Source organism: Mustela nivalis (genome assembly GCF_964662115.1).
Source record: "Mustela nivalis genome assembly, chromosome: 1".
NCBI lineage: Eukaryota > Metazoa > Chordata > Mammalia > Carnivora > Mustelidae > Mustela > Mustela nivalis.
In genome coordinates this window covers 78,529,712-78,549,215 of record NC_139020.1, presented here as the reverse complement: position 1 = coordinate 78,549,215, position 19,504 = coordinate 78,529,712, and the positions used below count along the sequence as shown (strand labels likewise).

General features: G+C 34.5%; 1 protein-coding gene and 1 long non-coding RNA gene across 9 annotated transcripts in view; one reads left to right on the top strand and one right to left on the bottom strand.

Moving 5' to 3' along the window:
- Window positions 1–18,285, top strand: part of GPR149 (G protein-coupled receptor 149) — a 62,605-nt gene extending 44,320 nt beyond the window's left edge. For 2 of the 3 annotated variants that reach the window (XM_082743352.1, XM_082743351.1), the window contains exon 4: window positions 15,725–18,285. In XM_082743352.1, the coding sequence (XP_082599478.1) occupies window positions 15,725–16,297 (573 nt within the window). In that variant the 3' untranslated portion in view covers window positions 16,298–18,285. The remainder of the gene's footprint in view (window positions 1–15,724) is intronic. The other variant, XM_082743353.1, reaches the window with a different exon arrangement.
- The window catches only part of LOC309871013, a 192,067-nt gene that overhangs the window by 161,994 nt on the left and 10,569 nt on the right, over window positions 1–19,504 (bottom strand). The window lies entirely within an intron of this gene.

Below are 19,504 nucleotides of genomic sequence, written 5' to 3'. Positions count from 1 at the left end.
TTCATCAGAATATTTTACCAATTGAAATAAGTGCCATTCGAATAAGGCATTAGAATATATTAAAGATACTGAAAAAGATAAAACTTTGTTTTTCATTCTGTTCATCTATAAAGTTGGCTTTTGGGGGGTTTCTGTCATTCCTTTAACTGAAATTGAATTCTCTCCTCTACTTCTGAAAACTGCTAACATGATAAAATCTATTTACTCATGAAATCATGTAGTTTTAGGATTATAAGGAGCCATAGATATATATTTTTTAATTTATTTTTATTCAAATTCAATTAATTAGCATATAATGTATTATTGGTTACAGAGGCAGAGGTCAGTGATTCATCAGTCTCATATAATACTCAGTACTCCTCACATCATATGCCCTCCAGCATCCTGTTACCCCATCCCTCCCACCCTTCTCCCCTCCAGCAACCCTGTTTGTTTCCTATGACTAACAGTCTCTTACGGTTTGTCTCGGTCTCTGATTTTGTCTTGTTTTATTGTAAGGAGCCTTACAGATTGTATGTCCTTTGCTCCTCAAAAAGCGTAATCCATGGACCAGCAGGCTCAGCATCATCTGAGAGCTTTTATTAAATGCAGAATCTCAGACCACCACATACCTACTGAATCTGCATCTGCATTTGCACACAAATTTTTAACTTCGATGAGATTTATTTTATCAATTTTCCTCTTACAGATCATACTTTTGGTATCAAGTCTAAGAACTCTTTGCTTAGCCTTAGATCTCAAGGATTTTTTTCCTATGTTCTTAATAAAACTTTTACAGTTTTACATTGAAGACTGTGATCCATTTTGAGGTAATTTTTGAATAAAATATGAAACTTAGTTCTAGGGTTTTTGTTTGCCTATGGATATCCAATTGCTCCAACACCATTTGATGAAAAGGCTATCCTTCCTCTATTGAATTGTTTTTGCACATTCGTCTAAAAGCAGTTGGGCATATTTGTGTGGGTGTTCTATTCTGGGTTCTGTTATTTATCTCTCCACCAACAGCATAGTCTTGATCATCATAGCTTTACTGAAGTTAGGTCGACTGAATACTCCCACTATATTAATTCTTCCAAAATAAGTTTACCATTCTAGTTCATTAGCCCTTTCATACAGATTTTTGAATAAATATGTCTATATCTGCAAAAAAAATCTTGATGGGATTTTAAAGGTATTACATTGCAATGTAGAAAGAATGGACATCTTTACTATGTTGAGTCCTCTAGTTCATGTACATATGTCTCTCCATCTCCTTCAGGTAGATTCTAGCTTATACGTCCTACACAGGTCTTGTTCGACTTATATCCAAGTATTTCACTTTTCTGAGCAATTGTAAATGGTATTGTATCTTTTATTTAATGTCCATATGTTCATTGCTACTATAGAGAAATACAGTGTTTAACTTGCAGGTAATTATGATTAGTTCATTTGTTAGTTCTAGGAATTTTTGTATTCTTTGAAAATATCTAAATAGACCAATCATGTCATCTGCAGTTTTAGTTCTTCCTTTCTGATCTACCTTCGATTTCCTTTTCTTGACTATTGCACTGGTTAGAAGTTCTAGCAATATGCTGAATAGGAGCTGTAAGAACTGACATTTACCTTTGTTCTTGATCTTTAGGGAAAGCAGACTCTCACCATTAAATATGTTAGTTGGAAGGTTTTTATAGATGTTCTTTATCAAAGTGAGAAATTTACTCTCTATTGTTACTTTTATCATGAGTCGATGTTGAATTTTGTCAAGTCCTTTTTCTATATCAATTGATATAATCATGTGATTTTTCTTCTTTAGCCTATTAATAATATGGTGGATCACATCAGCTTATTTCTGAATATTGAAATAAGCTTTGCAGTTCTGGAATAAACCCGACTGAAGCATGGAATACAGCTCTTCCAATTGACTGCTGAATTCCAGTTGCTAATATTTATTAAGGATATTTGCATCTTAATTAACAAGTAATATAGATTTGTAGTTTTTTTTATTTTGTCTTTGTTTTTGTTTTTGTTCGTACTGTCTAGTTTTACTAACAAGGCAAAACTACCTTTGTAATGTGAATTGAGAAGTGTTCCTTCTTTTATTTTCAGGAAGAGATTGTGTAGAATTTATGTTAATTCTTTAAATGTTGGGCAGATTTCTCCAGTGAAACCATTTGGGCCTGATGATTTCTTTTTGAGAGCTTTAAAATTATGAGTTCAATTACGTAATAGTTATAGGGCTTTTCAAATGATCTATTTCATATCTGATATATTGTTAGAGTTTGTGTTTTATAAGGAATTGGTCCATTTCTTCTTCTAAGTCAAATTTAAATGTGCACAGCTGTTTGTAGTAATCCTTTATCTTCAGCACAGACTGTGGTGATGTCCAGTTTCATTCCCAATATTGGTAATTTGTGTCTTTTTCTCACTGTTGCTAAAGGTTTGCCAATTTTATTAATCTGTTAAAAAAAAAACTGCACAGTTCTTTGCTTCACTGATTTTTTTCTATTGCTTTGTTTTCAATTTCACTGATATCTGCTCTCATTCTGAGGTTTTCTTCCCGTATTCTTGCTTGAATTTTAGTTTGCTCTTTTTTTCTAGATTATTGAAGCAGGAACTTACATTATTGACTTGAGACCGTTCCTCTTTTCTAATGTATGCATTTAGTGCCTTAAATTTCCCTTTCAGCATTGCTTTAGATGTATCTCACAAATTCTGATAGGTTGTATTTTAATTTTCATTCAATATGTTTTTTTTAATTTCCTTAAAGACTTTCTTTCTGACTCATGGATTATTTAAAAGCATCTTTACTTTCCGGGCTTGGTGACTTTCCTGTTATCTCTCTATTATTTATTTCTACCTTGAATCCACTGTGGCTAGAGGATACATTCTGTATAATTTTCATTGTTTTAAATTTATTGAGATTTATTTTATGCCCCAGATATGATCCATCGTGGTATATGTTCCATGGAAATAATCTGTATTCTGTTCTTGCTGTATAGTTTTCTACAAATAAAAGCATTTCTTTCTATAAAATTTTCTATAAATGTTGATTAGATCATGTTAGTTGATGGTATTTTTCTATATCCTTGCTGAATTTCTGCTCCCTAGCTGTAATTTTGAACTTGACTATCTCTCCTTTCAGTTTTATCAGTTTGCTTTATGGATTTTGCAACTTTATTGTTTGGTGTATACACACCTTCTTCTTGGTAGACTGATCTATTACTAAAATAATCCTCTCTGTCTCTTGTAATATTCTTTGCTTGGAAGTCTATTTTATCTGATAATAATATACCAGTTCTGCTTCCCTTTGATTGATATTTGCATGCTATATCTTTTTTCATCTTTCAACTTTCAGCCTGCCAATAGCATTATATTTGGAGTGAATTTCTTGTAGACAGTATGTAGTTGTCATGTTTGGGTTTTTTTAAGATTTTATTTATTTATTTGACAGGGAGAGAGAGAGAGAGATCACAAGTAGGCAGAAAGGTAGATGGAGAGAGAGGGGGAAGCAGGCTCCCCACTGAGCAGAGAGGCAGATGTGGGGCTCGATCCCAGGACCCTGAGATCATGTCCTGAGCCGAAGGCAGAAGCTTACCCCACTGAGCCACCCAGGTGCCCCTAGCTGTCATGTTTTTAACCCCTTCTGCTAATCTCTAGCTTTTACTTAGCATATTTAGGCCATTAGGGTAAAATACTGCAGAGGAATATGTTGCCTGATTAGGAGATGAAGACTGCAAAAGTAGAATTACATTATGTACATTCTCCTAAGCTCTTTATGTCAATTACTGATACTAGATACTAACACTGGAAATCTCAAAGACATCATGGATTTCTCTCTATTACTCACCTCCTAATCATACCTAACAGCTAATACTTATGAAGCACTTGTGTGAAACACTCAGCTAATCATTTTACATCTATTAACTCACTTATTCTTTATATTTTAGAAATGAGAAACCGAGACTTATAGAGCAATAGTGACTGAACTGAGTTCTATGGCAGGTGTCTGTGATTCAACAGCAATATTTTACCATGACCCTCCCCACTCTCAAATTTTGCCTCTGCAACTACCTCAGAGTCCATCCCACATTTGCCATTTCTACTATCAGTACTGAAACTCAGATTCCCTTTCCTTTTGCACACAATGATTGTAAAACCCTGCTAACGGGTCTCCCTGACACCATGGTCCGCTTCCTCCAATCTATCTTTCACAGGGCTCCCCATGATCTTCTTAGACTTTAAATGGGATAGTAGAAAACATGTAGAATCTGAGCTGAGTTTAAATCACAGTTCAAAACTTAACTTTTTTATAACCTAAGCAAGTTGGTTAAGCTTTCCAGACCTCATTTTGCTTACTATAAAAGGGAAATAATTTTACCTCCCTTATAGATTATTGTATTAAATTAGATTTCACATGTAAAGTGCCAAGTGTACTGCCTACACAGAGAGGACTTCCATATATCTTAATTTCTTTCCTTTCCATAAATGTAAAGACAAAAACCACATTTACCTCTTGCCCATGGAATATAATCAAAACTCATTATACTGGTGTACAGGGTTCTTGGCCCTCGGCCCAACCTCTATTTCTAGTCTCATTTACTTGTATTATGTCATTCCCTCCAAATTCCATTTGCCTTTGCTCTTACTATTCCCTCATCCTGGAATACATTTTCCTTACTTTCTGCCTACTGAAATCATCTTCTAAAACCCTATTTAGAAACTATTTTCTCAAGTATCTTCTTTAAATATTCCTTTCAGGGGCGCCTGGGTGACTCAGTTGGTCTGTATCTGCCTTTGGCTCAGGTCATGATCCCAGGGTCCTGGGATCAAGCCCTGCATCAGGCTCCCTGCCCAATGGGAAGCCTGCTTCTCCTTCTCCTACTCCCTCTGCTTATGTTCCTTCTCTCACTGTGTCTCTCTCTGTCAAATAAATAAATAATATTTAAAAATACATACATACATACATACATACTCACATACATACATACTCCTTTCACTTCCTAGTATAAATAATTGATCCCACTTCTCCTTTGTTTCCACAGGACATAGTGGGTTCTAGCTGAATTAGGAGAATGATTATTCATATTTTATCACAAATATTATGCCTTGAAGTAGGAGAATGGCTAAAAGCAGGGCATTTGAGACAGATAATCCTGGATTTGGATTGAACTATTGCATTACCTACTTAAATCCTCATGACTCAATTATGTTATCTATAAAATTGGAATAATGACTGTCTCTATTTTATTTTTAAAAATTTTTTTAGAGTTTTTTTTTTAAGAGTATTTATTTATTTGACAGAGAGAGAGACAGTGAGAGAGAGAACACAAGTAGGGGGAGTCAGAGAGGGGAAGCAGGCTCCCCACTGAACAGAGAGCCCGATGCAGGGCTTGATCCCAGGACCCTGGGATCATGACCTGAGCCGAAGGCAGACACTTAATGACTGAGCCACCCAGGAGCCCCTTTGTTTTATTTTCTTTTTAAGATTTTATTTATTTATTTGACAGAGAGCGAGAGATCACAAGTAGGCAGAAAGGCAGGTGGGGGGCGGGAAGGGAGCAGGCTCCCTGCTGAGCAGAGGCTTAACCCACTGAGCCACCCAGGTGCCCCAACTGTCTCTATTTTATAAGGTTGATATGAAAATCAAGTAAGAAAATATATATACAGTGCTTAGTAAGAAGTCTGACATATGGCTTGTGTTTAGCAGAATCAGTAATTATTTATGATGAATATCAATCTTAAATTTGTTACTCAGTTGTGAAACTTTTCATCAATTAAAAAAAGCTAAATTTACAGTTTGAAGATCTGTGAGGATTAAATGGGATATGTGTTAAAACACCTAGCACTTTCTATGATGCATGGTGCCCTTTATAAAGGCCCTCATTTTCTTGCCCTTATTCTCTTCTAATTGAGTAATTCATGTGTCCTCCTTATTCTAGTGTACTAAACATTTAAATAAAGGTGGCAAGATGACACAAGGAGTATTTTAGATATTGAATATATGAAAATATTGCAGTCATAGTTTTAAGTAATATTCCAAAAATATTATTAAAACCAGTTTATTGTTTTTCTCATAAAGTTCTCATTCTCCCTGCTATTTTTGTTTGTTTATTTTTAGTGTCTTTATCTCTTTCCCCCTAACCATCTTAGATGGTCTGTTTGACTTAATTTCTTGATGTCTGTACTTTAAGAAGCCTAAAAGTCACCTAAATAACCTAAAGATCATCTATATGATTTTAATTTAGATTAAAATTGTCAGTCACTTAGATTATTCATGAGTTAGTGATAGAATTCTGGCTTCCAGGGCAAAAAAACCTTTGATCTACTCTTGACTAATGCAGATTTATTTTAAAGTGACAAAATGGTACATAGGAAAAGAGCACTTAACTGGGCATGAAGATACCTGTCCTACTACTCTTACTTGCATAACCGTGGGAAGTGGCTTCACCTCTCTGGGTATCAATTCTCCCTTTATAAAATGAGAAATCAGAACTCTGTCTGGTAAGTGCTATGATTTTATGTGTTATAATATGTCTTTCTTAAGTTGAGTGATTCAGATAACACAATACCTTACCTTGTTAGGAGAGAAATTTGGAGCAACTCTTTTATATTATAATTTCACCCTGAATTCACCTAGAGGCTTATAGTGAGGAAATAAAAAGTTCAATATGCCCAAGGTCAGTAAGTCTGAATCAATTATCAGAGCGGATTATTTGTGCTAATGTATTTACAGGGCATGCTCTCTCCTTCTGAAGCATTTGTGAGGTTTAGAGACTGCTTTTCATTTCCAAATAAAAAAGCTCCCAGCCACCTACGCTCAGGAGTATAGCAATAATGGATTATCATTATTCCTGACAGCATATGCTAATTCATAGACTTTTAAATGGGAAGAAAGCAGAGACTATGAAATGACTAGTTTTATGCTCTCTGAATCTTATCATTTTTTTATCATGAAGTAAATGTTCACACACAATTGGGTCCCATAATATTCTATTTTATTTTTATAAAAAGGATATGTTCTAATATCACCTTCTTCTGATGTATTTGTAATTATCATTTATTATATAGGGCTGTTAAAATATAAAAAAATAAATTTAAACAGCAATACTTTTGAAAGATGATCTTATTTTTTCTGCTTTAGGAAGTTAAAATACGGAATCTAAAAAAATCTACAAGGTCAATGTTGCAGATTCATTCATTCATGCACATATTTATTCATTCAACAAGTATTTTTTGAGGGCCCATCATGTGTCAGGCACTGGTATAGATGGTAGAGAAAATAAAGACCCACAAGGAAATGTTCCTTTCCCTGGAGGAGATTACATTCTATGTGGACTAGACAAAAATGCCATGCAGTTCTGGTCTCCAGAAGAAAACTGGCAGTTGCAGAACATTGTAAATGTTTCATTATGTGTTTGCACAAAACTCTATTAATTTCCTAGGGCTGCTGTAACAAATTACTGCAAACAAGATAGTTTAAACAACAGAAATCTATGTCTCATATTTCTGGAGGCCAGAAGTTCAAAGTCAAGGTGTTAGTGGGCGATTCTTTCTTGGTTTACAATAGAGTAACTCTTAAGTGCTGTCTCCTCCTTCACATAGCTATCTTCCCTCTATGTGAGTTTGTGTCCAAATTTCTCTTTTCTTAAAAGGACACTGGTTGGGGTGCCTGGGTGGCTCAGTGGATTAAGCCTCTGCCTTCAGCTCAGGTCATGATATCAAGGTCCTGGAATAGAGCCCCACATCGGGCTTCTGCTCCGCAGAAGGCCTGCCCCCCTACCCCCCGCTACTCATGATATTTCTCTCTCTGTCAAATAAATAAATAAAATTTAAGAAAAAAAAAAAAAGGACACTGGTCACTGGGTTAGGGCCCACCCATATCCACTTGACCTCATTTTAGTTTATGTGTGAAAAGACACTATTTCCAAATAACATCATAGTCACAAGATACAGGTGGACTTAGTAAGTTTTGGAGGGGACACGCTAGTCAACTCAGTACAAAGATGACTAATTAAATAAAAAATAACAGGGTTTTTTTGTTTTATCTCCTCACAATTAATATTAATTTTCATTTAAGATTTAGTGCCTTTTACTTCTAGTCTCATTTTGAAATGATTTTTCAACTGTTTGAATGGCTTTCAAATATGTGGACTATATTGTGGTTTGTTACTCAAATTATATAGTATTTTTTTCTGAAGTAGAATTCTTTATTGGAACTTAATGTTTACATTGACAGATTGCTGGACCCAAATGTTTATAATAGTTTTTGCAGCAAAATTAGTGAGGAGCAAAATTAGTAACTCATTACTGACCCTTGTCACTTTATTTTGTCTGCTTAGGACAAGATGATCCTTTCCCTTTCTGAAAATTTAAAATATTTATTTTTCTTGTCAAAAGTGCAGTTTGCGGGGCACCTGGGTGGCTCAGTGAGTTAAGCCGCTGCCTTCGGCTCAGGTCATGATCCCAGGGTCCTGGGATCGAGCCCCGCATCGGGCTCTCTGCTCAGCAGGGAGCCTGCTTCCTCCCCTCTCTCTGCCTGCCTCTCTGCCTGCTTGTCATCTCTCTCTGTCAAATAAATAAATAAAAAATCTTTAAAAAAAAAAAAAGTGCAGTTTGCTACTTTTTAAAAAATTCAAACAGAAAATAAACTGTATCCCAATTGGGACTCTTATTCTAAACAATCAAACTATCAGGGCAAAATTTTGAGACAGTACCCTGCACACACCTTGTCTCCTCACTTCTAACCTAAAAACAGCACAAACCCCAAATGCAGCACAAACTCCAAACTGACTACCAAATTGAACTCTGAGCAATCATCATAGGCAACACACACTTAGTACCCTACCCCACACCCTGGATGCCCTTCTAGTAATATTTTGCACTCTCTGCCTTCTCTATTACCTAATACACTTCCATAAGCAAAATCATCAACATCATCAAAAAATTTAGATATATAAACCATTAAAGATGAAGTTCTCCCTCCATCTACTTTCAGTGGAAATAATTGTTTGGAATGTAGCCTTTCAAATCTTTTCTGTGCCTATAATACATACTGTGCTGTGTGTCTATGTATCTTTTATTCCTACACATGTATAATTTGCTGAGTCATTTTATGGTAGATGTTTTTCTACAAGAAAATTGGATCATACTTTACATAGTGTTTTGCAACTTGCTATTATCACTCAAAATGTATTGAAATTATTTTACCCAGGCAGAATTTATAGCTTTACTTCATTCTTTCAAGAAAGTTTTCGAGTACATTTAGGTTATTTCTATTTGGGGACTTACAACAGTGCTGAAATAAACAAGTAATATGTGTATTGATATTTGGTGGTAGAACTGACTCACAGAAATAGGATGGCTGGTAAGTATATGTAGTTTTATTTTATAATCAAATACAATCAAGATATACTCTAAAGATGGCATCTATCATTTTATTCATTTCTCTCTCTCACTTTTTTTTCTTTTCTTTTTTTTTTTTTTTTGTGGAGAGTAATCTGAGATGCTAAAAATGACCCATTGTTTCTACTTATATTTTTTTGATTATTGGTGAAATCGAGTACATTTTTTTATGTTTATTCTCCACTTGTAGTTCTTCCTTTAATTGCTTTGCCCACTTCTTTTTTTCTCCTGGGATGTTTATCTTTCTAATTTGGAGAAACTCTCTATGTAACTATTAAACTTTGTCCTATGTATGCTGCAAATATTTTCTCCTGGGATGCCATTTGTTTTTTATCTTTGCTTTCAGCATACATTTTTACATAGATATTTTCAGTTTTTCTGCAATCAAATCTGTCCCTCTTTTGTCACTTCTGCTTTTCATTCCAGATTTGTAAAGGTCTCCTTCACACAGCATTTTAAAAGAATTATTAAGACTCAAGAAATTATTTTTGCTTATAACATGAAAAGGAATCCAGTTGAATTTTGTAATAGAAAGCCATTTGATTCCTTTCTTATTTTGAAATGCCATCTTTGTGAAAGACTTTGTGATAGACTATATTTTGTTTCTTGACTGCTTAACTTATTATATCTTGCAATTAACAATCTGTATTAATTACTGTAGCTTCATATCATGTTTGTAAATCTACCTTATTAGTCTACTTCCAAAATTTCTTGGTTATACATTTACTCTTGGTTATAAATCTGCAGATAAATCTTAGGAGGAACTTTTCATGTTCTAAAGTAAAATTTCATTGGTATTCTATTACGTTTTTTATTTAAATTGTATTAAATCAATACAATAAAATAAATTCCTATATTCACAGTAGAATTTTTCCATGTGGAAATATTATTTCTTTTGTCTCCTATTTATTCAGGATATCTAATTATAGTGGGTTTTTTTCATATATTCTCACACATTTCTATAATTTTGTTACTATTTTGAATGGGATATTTTTAAAATATATTTTTTAATTGGTAACTGCTATTGTTTTAACACTTACCTACAAATTAGCTACCTTACAAAACTCCCAAATTAGTTCTTTTCTAGAATCCCTTCTCTAGAATTTCAAAGCGTACAATATTTTCACATGAAAATTATGATTTTTTTTATTTGACAGAGATCACAAATAGGCAGAGAGGCAGGCAGAGGAGGGGGGAAGCAGGCTCCCTGCTGAGCAGAGATTCCCAATTTGGGGCTCCATCCCAGGACCCTGAGATCACGACCTGAGGTGAAGGCAGAGATCTAACCCACTGAGCCACCCAGGTGCCCCGAAGATTATGATAATTTTATTTTTCCTGCTCACTATTTCTTGACTGTTATCTAGCTAGGACTTCTAGAACAATGCTAAATAACTGCACTGATATCAAATATTTCTTTTCATCTATAAAAATTGAGCCCTGCCCAGATCTCCTTTTCCCTCACTCCACCTCACTCCTTTTCCCTCACTCCTAAGTACACTTATTCCATATTCTTATAATTCTCCAGCCTGGATATATTGTAGTATGAATCACATGGAAATGCAATTGTTTATGAGCTTGGTATTTGTGTAATCTGTGAACCCAAGATATGACAACTTCTTCATTCCGTTGCTATAGCCCTACCAGCTAACCCAGTCCTAATACTAGAGGTTCAGTTAGTCTGTTTTGTTTCCCATCTCTCTTCATTTTAGTCTGCCCTCCATATCCTTCCTAAAAGAGGTGGAAATTCTGTTCATTTTACACAAATTGTTAGATATCTCCTTGAATCTTTATCCCTTTACTTCTCCCTTCATTCAAGCTCTCATTTTCCCTCATCTGGAGGAGTGTCTCTTTAAATTAAACAATAGGACTCTCTGAAAGAAAAAAAAATTTACGAATCTTACTGTCAAATCAAATTCTTATGTTTTTGCTTTAAAATATACAAACAATATTTAGTAAAACTCCTTATATTTATAGTTCTTACACAAATCTAAAATCAAAAAAAATTTATACATTAAATATTTTCATAACCAGTAACATTAAAACTGCTAAATTGGCTTAAAGTGACAGTACCATTTTGCTGAAATTAACATGTCAATTTTGGATTAATAGTGCAAAGATGTATGCTCAGACCTGTTTTTTTTTTAATAATTTATTTTTTATTTTTTTATAAAAATATAATGTATTATTAGCCCCAGGAGTACAAGTCTGTGAATCACCAGGTTTACATACTTCACAGCACTCACCATAGCACATACCCTCCCCAATGTCCATAACCTCACCACCTTCTCCCTCCGCCCCCCAAACCCTCAGTTTGTTTTGTGAGATTGAGTCTCTTATGGTTTGTCTTACTCCCAATCCCATCTTGTTTCATTTATTCTTTTCCTACCCTCCAAACCCCCCACATTGCATCAACACTTCTGCATAGCAGGGAGATCATATGATAGTTGTCTTTCTTCAATGGACTTATTTCGCTAAGCATAATACCCTCTAGTTCCATCCACGTCGTAGCAAATGGCAGGATTTCATTTATTCTGATGGCTGCATAGTATTCCATTGTCTGTGTGTGTGTGTGTGTGTGTGTGTGTGTGTATGTTTGTTTGTATCTTTAGGGTAAATACCCAGAAGTGCAATTGCTGGGTCATAGGGTATCTCTATTTTCAACTTTTTGAGGAACCTCCATGCTGTTCTCCAGAGTGGTTGCACCAGCTTGCATTCCCACCAACAGTGTAGGTTTTCTTTCTTTCTTTCTCCGCATCCTCGCCAGCGTCAGATCTGCTTCTTTATAATCTGTCTCTGTGTTTTTACTTCTGTGACTGTCAAATGGAGACTATCCCTTTGAATAAGAATGTTATGCAGTGTAATTTTTTTTAAAAGGTTTATTTATTTGCGAGAGAGCCCAGACCCAGGTGCATGCAAGTAGAGGAGGAGCAGAGGGAGGGACTCTTTAAGCACACACTCCGCAGAGCATGGAGCCCAACATGGGGCTCTGCGGCTTAATCTCACAACCCATGAGATCATGACCTGAGCCAAAACTGAGTCTGACATTTAACCGACTAAGCCACCCATGTATCCCTCACAGTTTAATTTTGATAACTCAAGACTTTGTGCACTATTTCAGAATAACAGACTTCACACTTAGCTAAATTCTGGTGTTATGCAATTCTCAAATGCCACTTTTAATGAGATGTCATTTGATAACTCAGTAAAGGTTTTTGCTCATTTAAGTTAGCATGAGAGCTACTGAAATCTGCATTATGTGGATGTATAATATCAGATGCAAAAAAATTCACATTTGCTTTTATATTAACTCTTCATCAGTGATGCAAGTTGGTACAGATAAAGATATGGTCATACTACTGATGCTCTAGTGAAGGTTCTTTTAAAATAGACATGCCAGTACTGCTGAGAACACTGTCTGATAACTCAGTTTTCTCATCCAATTTTCCTTTTTAAACTAAGTATATTCCATAGGACTTTGTTTACACAGTATACCAAGTCAAAGAGAAAATAATTTCTTAAGCAATGAGTTGGGGTTGTTTTTTCTTCCTGCAGTAAAGTATGATTTAAGGAAGTCCAGCTTTCATATTACTAGCTCTCAGAATGAAGGACGTTATTTTTATAATTCACATTATTAAATGACAAATTTTCTGACTAAGTAATAACTCAGTCCATTTTTATTTTAAAAAACTGAAATTTCTGCCTTTGATAAAACTTTCTCTCAAGACGGAAAGTCTTTAATTTGGCTCTTCCACTCATGACTTATTATTCACAAAGCAAAGCTTTTAAAACTGCAAATCTTTTCTTAAGATCAATTTCAAATGCTAACCTGTATGAAATCTCTTTACCAAAATATGAATATATGAATATATGAAATCTCTTTACCAAAAGTGGTCATTCCTGGACTCCATAGAGCTTGGTTCCTATTTCTACTAAAATAGTTGGAACTAATTTTTTTTCTTTCTTACATGCTTTTGTCACCCAACTATATCTGTGGGGTCTTTGAATGAATAAATAGCATATTTATCTGTATACCCAATGCAAGTTCAGAATCTTGCACAAATACTACTTACTCCTTATGCATGGGGAATACATTCCAAGACTCCCAATGGATGTCTGAAACCACTGTTAGTACCAAACCCAATACATCCTATGTGTTTTTTCTATACAGACATAGCTATGATAAAGTTTAATTCATAAATTGGGCACAGTAAGAGATGAACAGAAATAACTAATAATGAAATGGAACAATTATAACAGTATATAAGGTTTGTGAATGTGTTATGTCTCTCTCAAAACATATTATACTATATTCATTCCCTTCTTCTTGTGATGATGTGAGATGATAAAATACTTACATGATGAGATGAAGTGAGGTGAATGACATAAGCACTATGACACAGTGTTAGGCTACTACTGACCTTCTGATCTTAGGGCAGAAGGAGGATCGTCAGCCTTCAGATCGCAGTTGATTATGGGTAACTGAAATTGTGAAAAGTCAAACTTTTGATAGGAAGGACTACTGTAATACTCAGCAAATGTTTAATGAAAGCATAAATTAAAAAAAAAAATGAAGGCCATTTCCCCTTTGCCAAAAAGCTGTTACCACTCAAACAATGCTTTGGTACAGTAATGAATCTAAGTATTGCTCCTGTCTTTTCTGCTTCAGTCACACATATGAAGTTGGTGAAGTTCTTTGTCTCAGCAGAAGGGTAAACTGAAATTTACAGTGTAAGTTTTCAAAGTTTTAAACCCTTTAGGGTACAAGGCCCTAAACTTAGGTTCTTAGGACCCTTTATGGATAAAGAGGATTCAAGATTTCTCCATAGAGAATAACTAAAAAAGACTAGTAACATGTCTTGTAACCCTAGACTATATTTTTCACTGTCCCTAAACTCAAAGAATTGGGCATGAAGGCACCCAAATGAATCTTATGATAAATCCTCCCTTAAAATTTTCTCTTAGTAGAAGAGAATCCAAATTGTAGTCCTGAGCTTCTTAAACCCACACTTAGGTCCAGATACAAAATGCTCAAGGCAAATAGGGTGACCAGCTATCCTGCTTTTTCTGGAACTGGGAAGTTTCCTGAGATGCAAGAATTTCAGTGCTAAAGCTGGCATAGTTATAGGCAAACAGAAAGGTTGGACATCCGAAATTGGCAAAATACCATGAACCCTCATGCCAATTCCTCTATAAAGACACATTTAAGGCAATCGAGTTGGTAAGTCAGCTTCTTAGATTATCGGCGCATGTATGAAAAGTGTTAACCATCTTCCTTCCCCTTCTTTTTCTGGACTACAACATTTCTTTAATTAGGGATTGCAAACCTTACAATACAACAGAATCACTTGTTTAAAATAGACTGCTAGAACCCACCCCCAAAGTTTCTAATTCAGTAGGTCTGGATAGGGCTCAAAAAAAATCTGCATTTCTTACAAGTTACCAGATAATGCTGATGATGTTAGTCTGGGGATCTAGCTTTGAGAGCACTGCTCAAGAAGTTTGGTACCTTCTGAGACTTACATGTAATCAAAAAAGAAAACAAGTCAACTGGAAGTATGAAGATATGAATCAATAGTATAAAACACAGTCTATTGTAAGAGTCTGTTTTCTTTAATTTCTTAAACCCTGATCAGTGGCAAGTACAGATTTTAAAAAATCTTAACATACAAAGTTTTAAATAAAATATAGAAGTTTCTAACCTTCAAGAAAGTTTTTGCAGAGATGTGGGAGAGTTCTCTATTATTAGATTTACTTTAATGACTGTGATTTCTCCATGGAAAAGTCAGCACAGTGTAGCACTGTTCTGGGGACATTTGGTTCCTCTTCTGAATGCTCAAACCTAACAGCTGAATAATACTTTATACTTAATTTGAATCACAGTTTCACAATTATCATTCTCTGTGACATACTAAACAGGAAAAAAAGAGCATTTTTATAACACAGTCTGCATTTCTTTCAACCTATGCAAACTTTTTAATGTAACAAAAATATAAAAGCAATTTCAGATTATATATATGCATTCAATTTTATGTCCATATGCTGCCTTTGGAAGCACTGACTGCTGCCCTCAACAATACACAAATTTTGCCATAAGCTACAGGAATATGTCCTTTATCTTCAAAGAAAGGTTCCTGACTGTCCTCATTTAGATATTATATTTGACCTAGGAGAAACTGAGCTATAGTGTTTTCATGGTAGAATTTAAATATCCCCGATAAAGGTTTCTAGGGAAATGGGTCTGAAATAGAAAAAACTCTATCATATTCATGAATAAAATAAATTTCTAAATGTCCTAATTCCAGAAACTAGTTTTCAGTAGTAACAATTTTGTTTTTGTCCCCAGCGTTCTGGTGGTGCCCTTGCCATTCCCTTGTGTGCATTCCAGGGGACTGTGTCTCTTCAAGCACCTACGGGGAAAACCCTCTCTCTTTCTACCTATGAGGTAAGTGCAGAAGGACAAAAAATAACCCCAGCCTCTAAGAAAATAGAAGTCTATCGATCCAAAAGTGTTGGCCATGAACCAAACTCAGAAGATTCTCCCTCCACATTTGCGGACACCAGTGTGAAAATACACTTGGAAGTTCTTGAAATTTGTGATAATGAAGAAGCCTTGGACACTGTGTCAATCATTAGCAACATCAGCCAGTCCTCTACACAGGTCAGATCTCCATCCCTACGCTACTCACGGAAAGAAAACAGATTTGTTTCTTGTGATTTAGGGGAAACAGCTTCATACTCTCTCTTTTTACCCACGAGTAATCCCGACGCTGATATCAACATCTCCATTCCGGACACTGTTGAAGCACATAGGCAGAACAGTAAAAGACAGCATCAAGAGAAGGATGGCTACCAGGAGGAAATCCAGTTGTTAAATAAAGCTTACAGAAAAAGAGAGGAAGAAAGCAAGGGTAACTAGTGATCATTTGGTCTAATAAAGACAAAAACGGGTCTGCAAGTTCAAACTGCTGACCTAACACTTTTGTTCCGAGGCTATTTGATTTCCTTTATTACTTGTTGGTTTATATAAGATTCACAGATTTAGTAGTTAACTATTTTTAGGGTAAGCAGCTGGAACTAGTATAAACACTTAAGTGCTTTTGATGTATTACCTGTAGATCACACACTGTGGTAATTAAAATTTGTATCTTATCTGATTCCTAAAGCTGTTTTCTAGATTAAATATCAGCCTCATTTACTAATGTTTTTGCCTGTTTGTCATCCTCAGAGTAAACAGAAAATTGCATAAATTCAATGAATATATTGTTCACATGCTCATGTTTCAACACGTAAGGCTGGCCTTTATTGCAAGGGGTAGGAAGATATTTTGGAGTGGAAAAATGTAGCAAAACTCTGTGTTGTATTTAAAGAGAATTGTCTATATGTGTCTAGTAAATCAAGCTTATTACAGTTACTGCTTTAGCTTTATACCCATGTTTAATAAATATATTTTCATGTAAAATGGCAAACTACCTAGCTTCCAACTTTGAAACATGCATGCCCATAGTCTGTAAATAGTAGTTTCCTTCATAAAGTAAAAATTGCTTACTAAATATTTTTCTTCCCTTCTCTCTTAAATCTAAGTATTTTCCTTTCATCTTTCCATTATGTCAAGACTCCCTTGAAACAAAATGTTGTATGTTACAAGTGGAATTAGTAGTCCATAACTCAAACATTATTGGAAAAGGTTATAAATGTGCACATTATCATTTCTAGAATTGTTTTATCTGAATGGATATTGGGGAAAAACTCTGCCAGATTAAGTTTTGTTAGGTATGCTCAATTAGATTAACAAAGTTCTGGGTAAAGCCAAGGAAATCCACTAAGTAAAAAAATAAAAGTGTGTTTCTAAAGCTGCAGATTTGGCAAACTTTTTTAGCCATTCTTGAAGTATAGAAAATTTTCATACAAATATTATTCTAATTTTAGGTGCTTTTCAGGTTTTTTCCTAAAAGGCATGTATATTTCAAGCAAATTCAATATATTTTATTACATGAGTGTAAGGTATACATTTCGGCACTAATTTTAAAATGTGTTACATTGGGAAAAATGCAAGAATCACCTTATCAGATTATTAGTAATGTATATTTCAAAAATTATGAAGTGATTTTACTTCAAAATGCTTTATTCTGATCTTTCTTTAAACATACATTAAATGTATTACTTAAATGTTTATTTTCCAAAGTTATTGAGTTGACATTTTTACATGGTATTTGACTTTGTGCATGCCACACCTCACTCACATATCTTATTTACTATTTACAGACTGAGTGAATTATATTTTTAAATGATTAATTTGGATTTATATTTTATTATACTGAATCAGAATTCTAAATTACTTTATATGGACTTTCAGATTATTTCACCTTGAGAAGATTTTTTTTTTGCCATCAAGAACTCATTTTCGAAGTAATTATTTCACTGGACTTTATGTCTCTTTTACTCTCTCAATATCTCCTCTTCTAAACTTGGGAAGCAAAGGTAATGCCATTAGTAGAGTTTGTAAAGCAAACCTCAAATAATGTCTAATGTATAAATTCAAAATCAAATATGTTATTACAAATATATTTTATTTAAAATGCCTTTTTATATCCCTAAAATTGAGGGCTATTTTATTTCTTTAAAAGATTTATTAATTTTGTAGAGAGAGTGTGGGAGAGGGAGAGAGGGAGAAAGAGAATCCTGAAGGAGACTCCCCACTGAGCCCAGAGCCCAACTCTGCGGTGAACTGGGTTCAATCCTAGGACCATAAGATCATGACCTGAGTCGAAATCAAACGCCAGCTGCTTAACCAACTGAGCCACCCAGGTGCCCCTTAATGGAGGGCTATTTTAACATAATGACAAATGACCAGATCAATCAAATATTATAAATTAATGGCACTGGATGCCTGTTATAAAAACAGAAGTTGAATATTCTAATAATGTTTTATAAAAGATAAGCTTTGATATATTAAATTTAGATGTATAATTTTATGAAAGAGAAAGGTGATATTGTTCCCTTATAGTATGATTTTTGGCAGCAAGGAAATCAGAAACAGAATCATAATAAAACTGAAGAAAATAATAAAGATTTAAATAGAAATAAATCCTTTATAACTGGCATAGCTCTTTAATACAGAGGAGAAGATGATGGAAGTCAAGATTTAAAGAGCACAAGAACTAGACTGGAAGACAGTAATACTCCTTCCCTCCTGTGTACTATTTTCTTTTCATTGGACTTGGGCCTATGCTGGGAGAACTGGAAAAACAAAAAACAAAACAAAACAAAAAACCCCAAACTAGGATATTCCCATTTAATTGCCCTTGGCCATTGAATTAACTATACACTGGATATACTTTAAAGTTCTGGTGTATTAGGGGTGGCTCAGTCACTTGAACATCTGCCTTCAGCTCAGGTCAGGGTCCTGTGATGGGGCCCCACATTGCCATTGTTGTTGTTGTCCAAGACAACTGTAGTTGAAGCTAAAGAAAAACCTATAGGGGCTATGAATATGCATTAATGGCTCCTCCCAATCCTTGTTTAGAAACAGTAAGGGTAGGTAAGCTACATCAGTATAAAGTCTACTTACTCTTTAAAGTAAAAATGTAAAAATGTGTTTCTGTAAGAAATACCCTTGTAGATATCTTGTACTTTTTAAATAGCTTACCCTGTTATATTTTATTAGTAGTAAGTACTATATTGCATATAGCTGATTTCTTTTCTCCATAAACTGATGAATCTGAAGACTAAAATTACTTATTATCTAATAAAAATATCACCATCTGGTGGTGACTTCTACAAACTGAAAAGACATATCTAAGACTCCCAGTTAATATAAACACATGTATAATCTCAAAGAGTTGTGACTGACAGAGGCAACCATTTTGGAGACCAAAGCATTATTTTGAATATAATAAAAACCATTTGGATATACATTATTTGGAAGCTTTTCTCAACATGGTTCTTGAGTATTGAATTTCATTAGATTTTGTCTAGGTTTCTTACTTATTCTATCTAGCCACTTTCATTAATTTATTCACTATAACATTTAATGAATACGTACTCTATGCTAGAAATTGTACTAGCTACTTAAAATTATGACTATGAACAAAAACAAAATGCACACCGCCCACACACACACGAA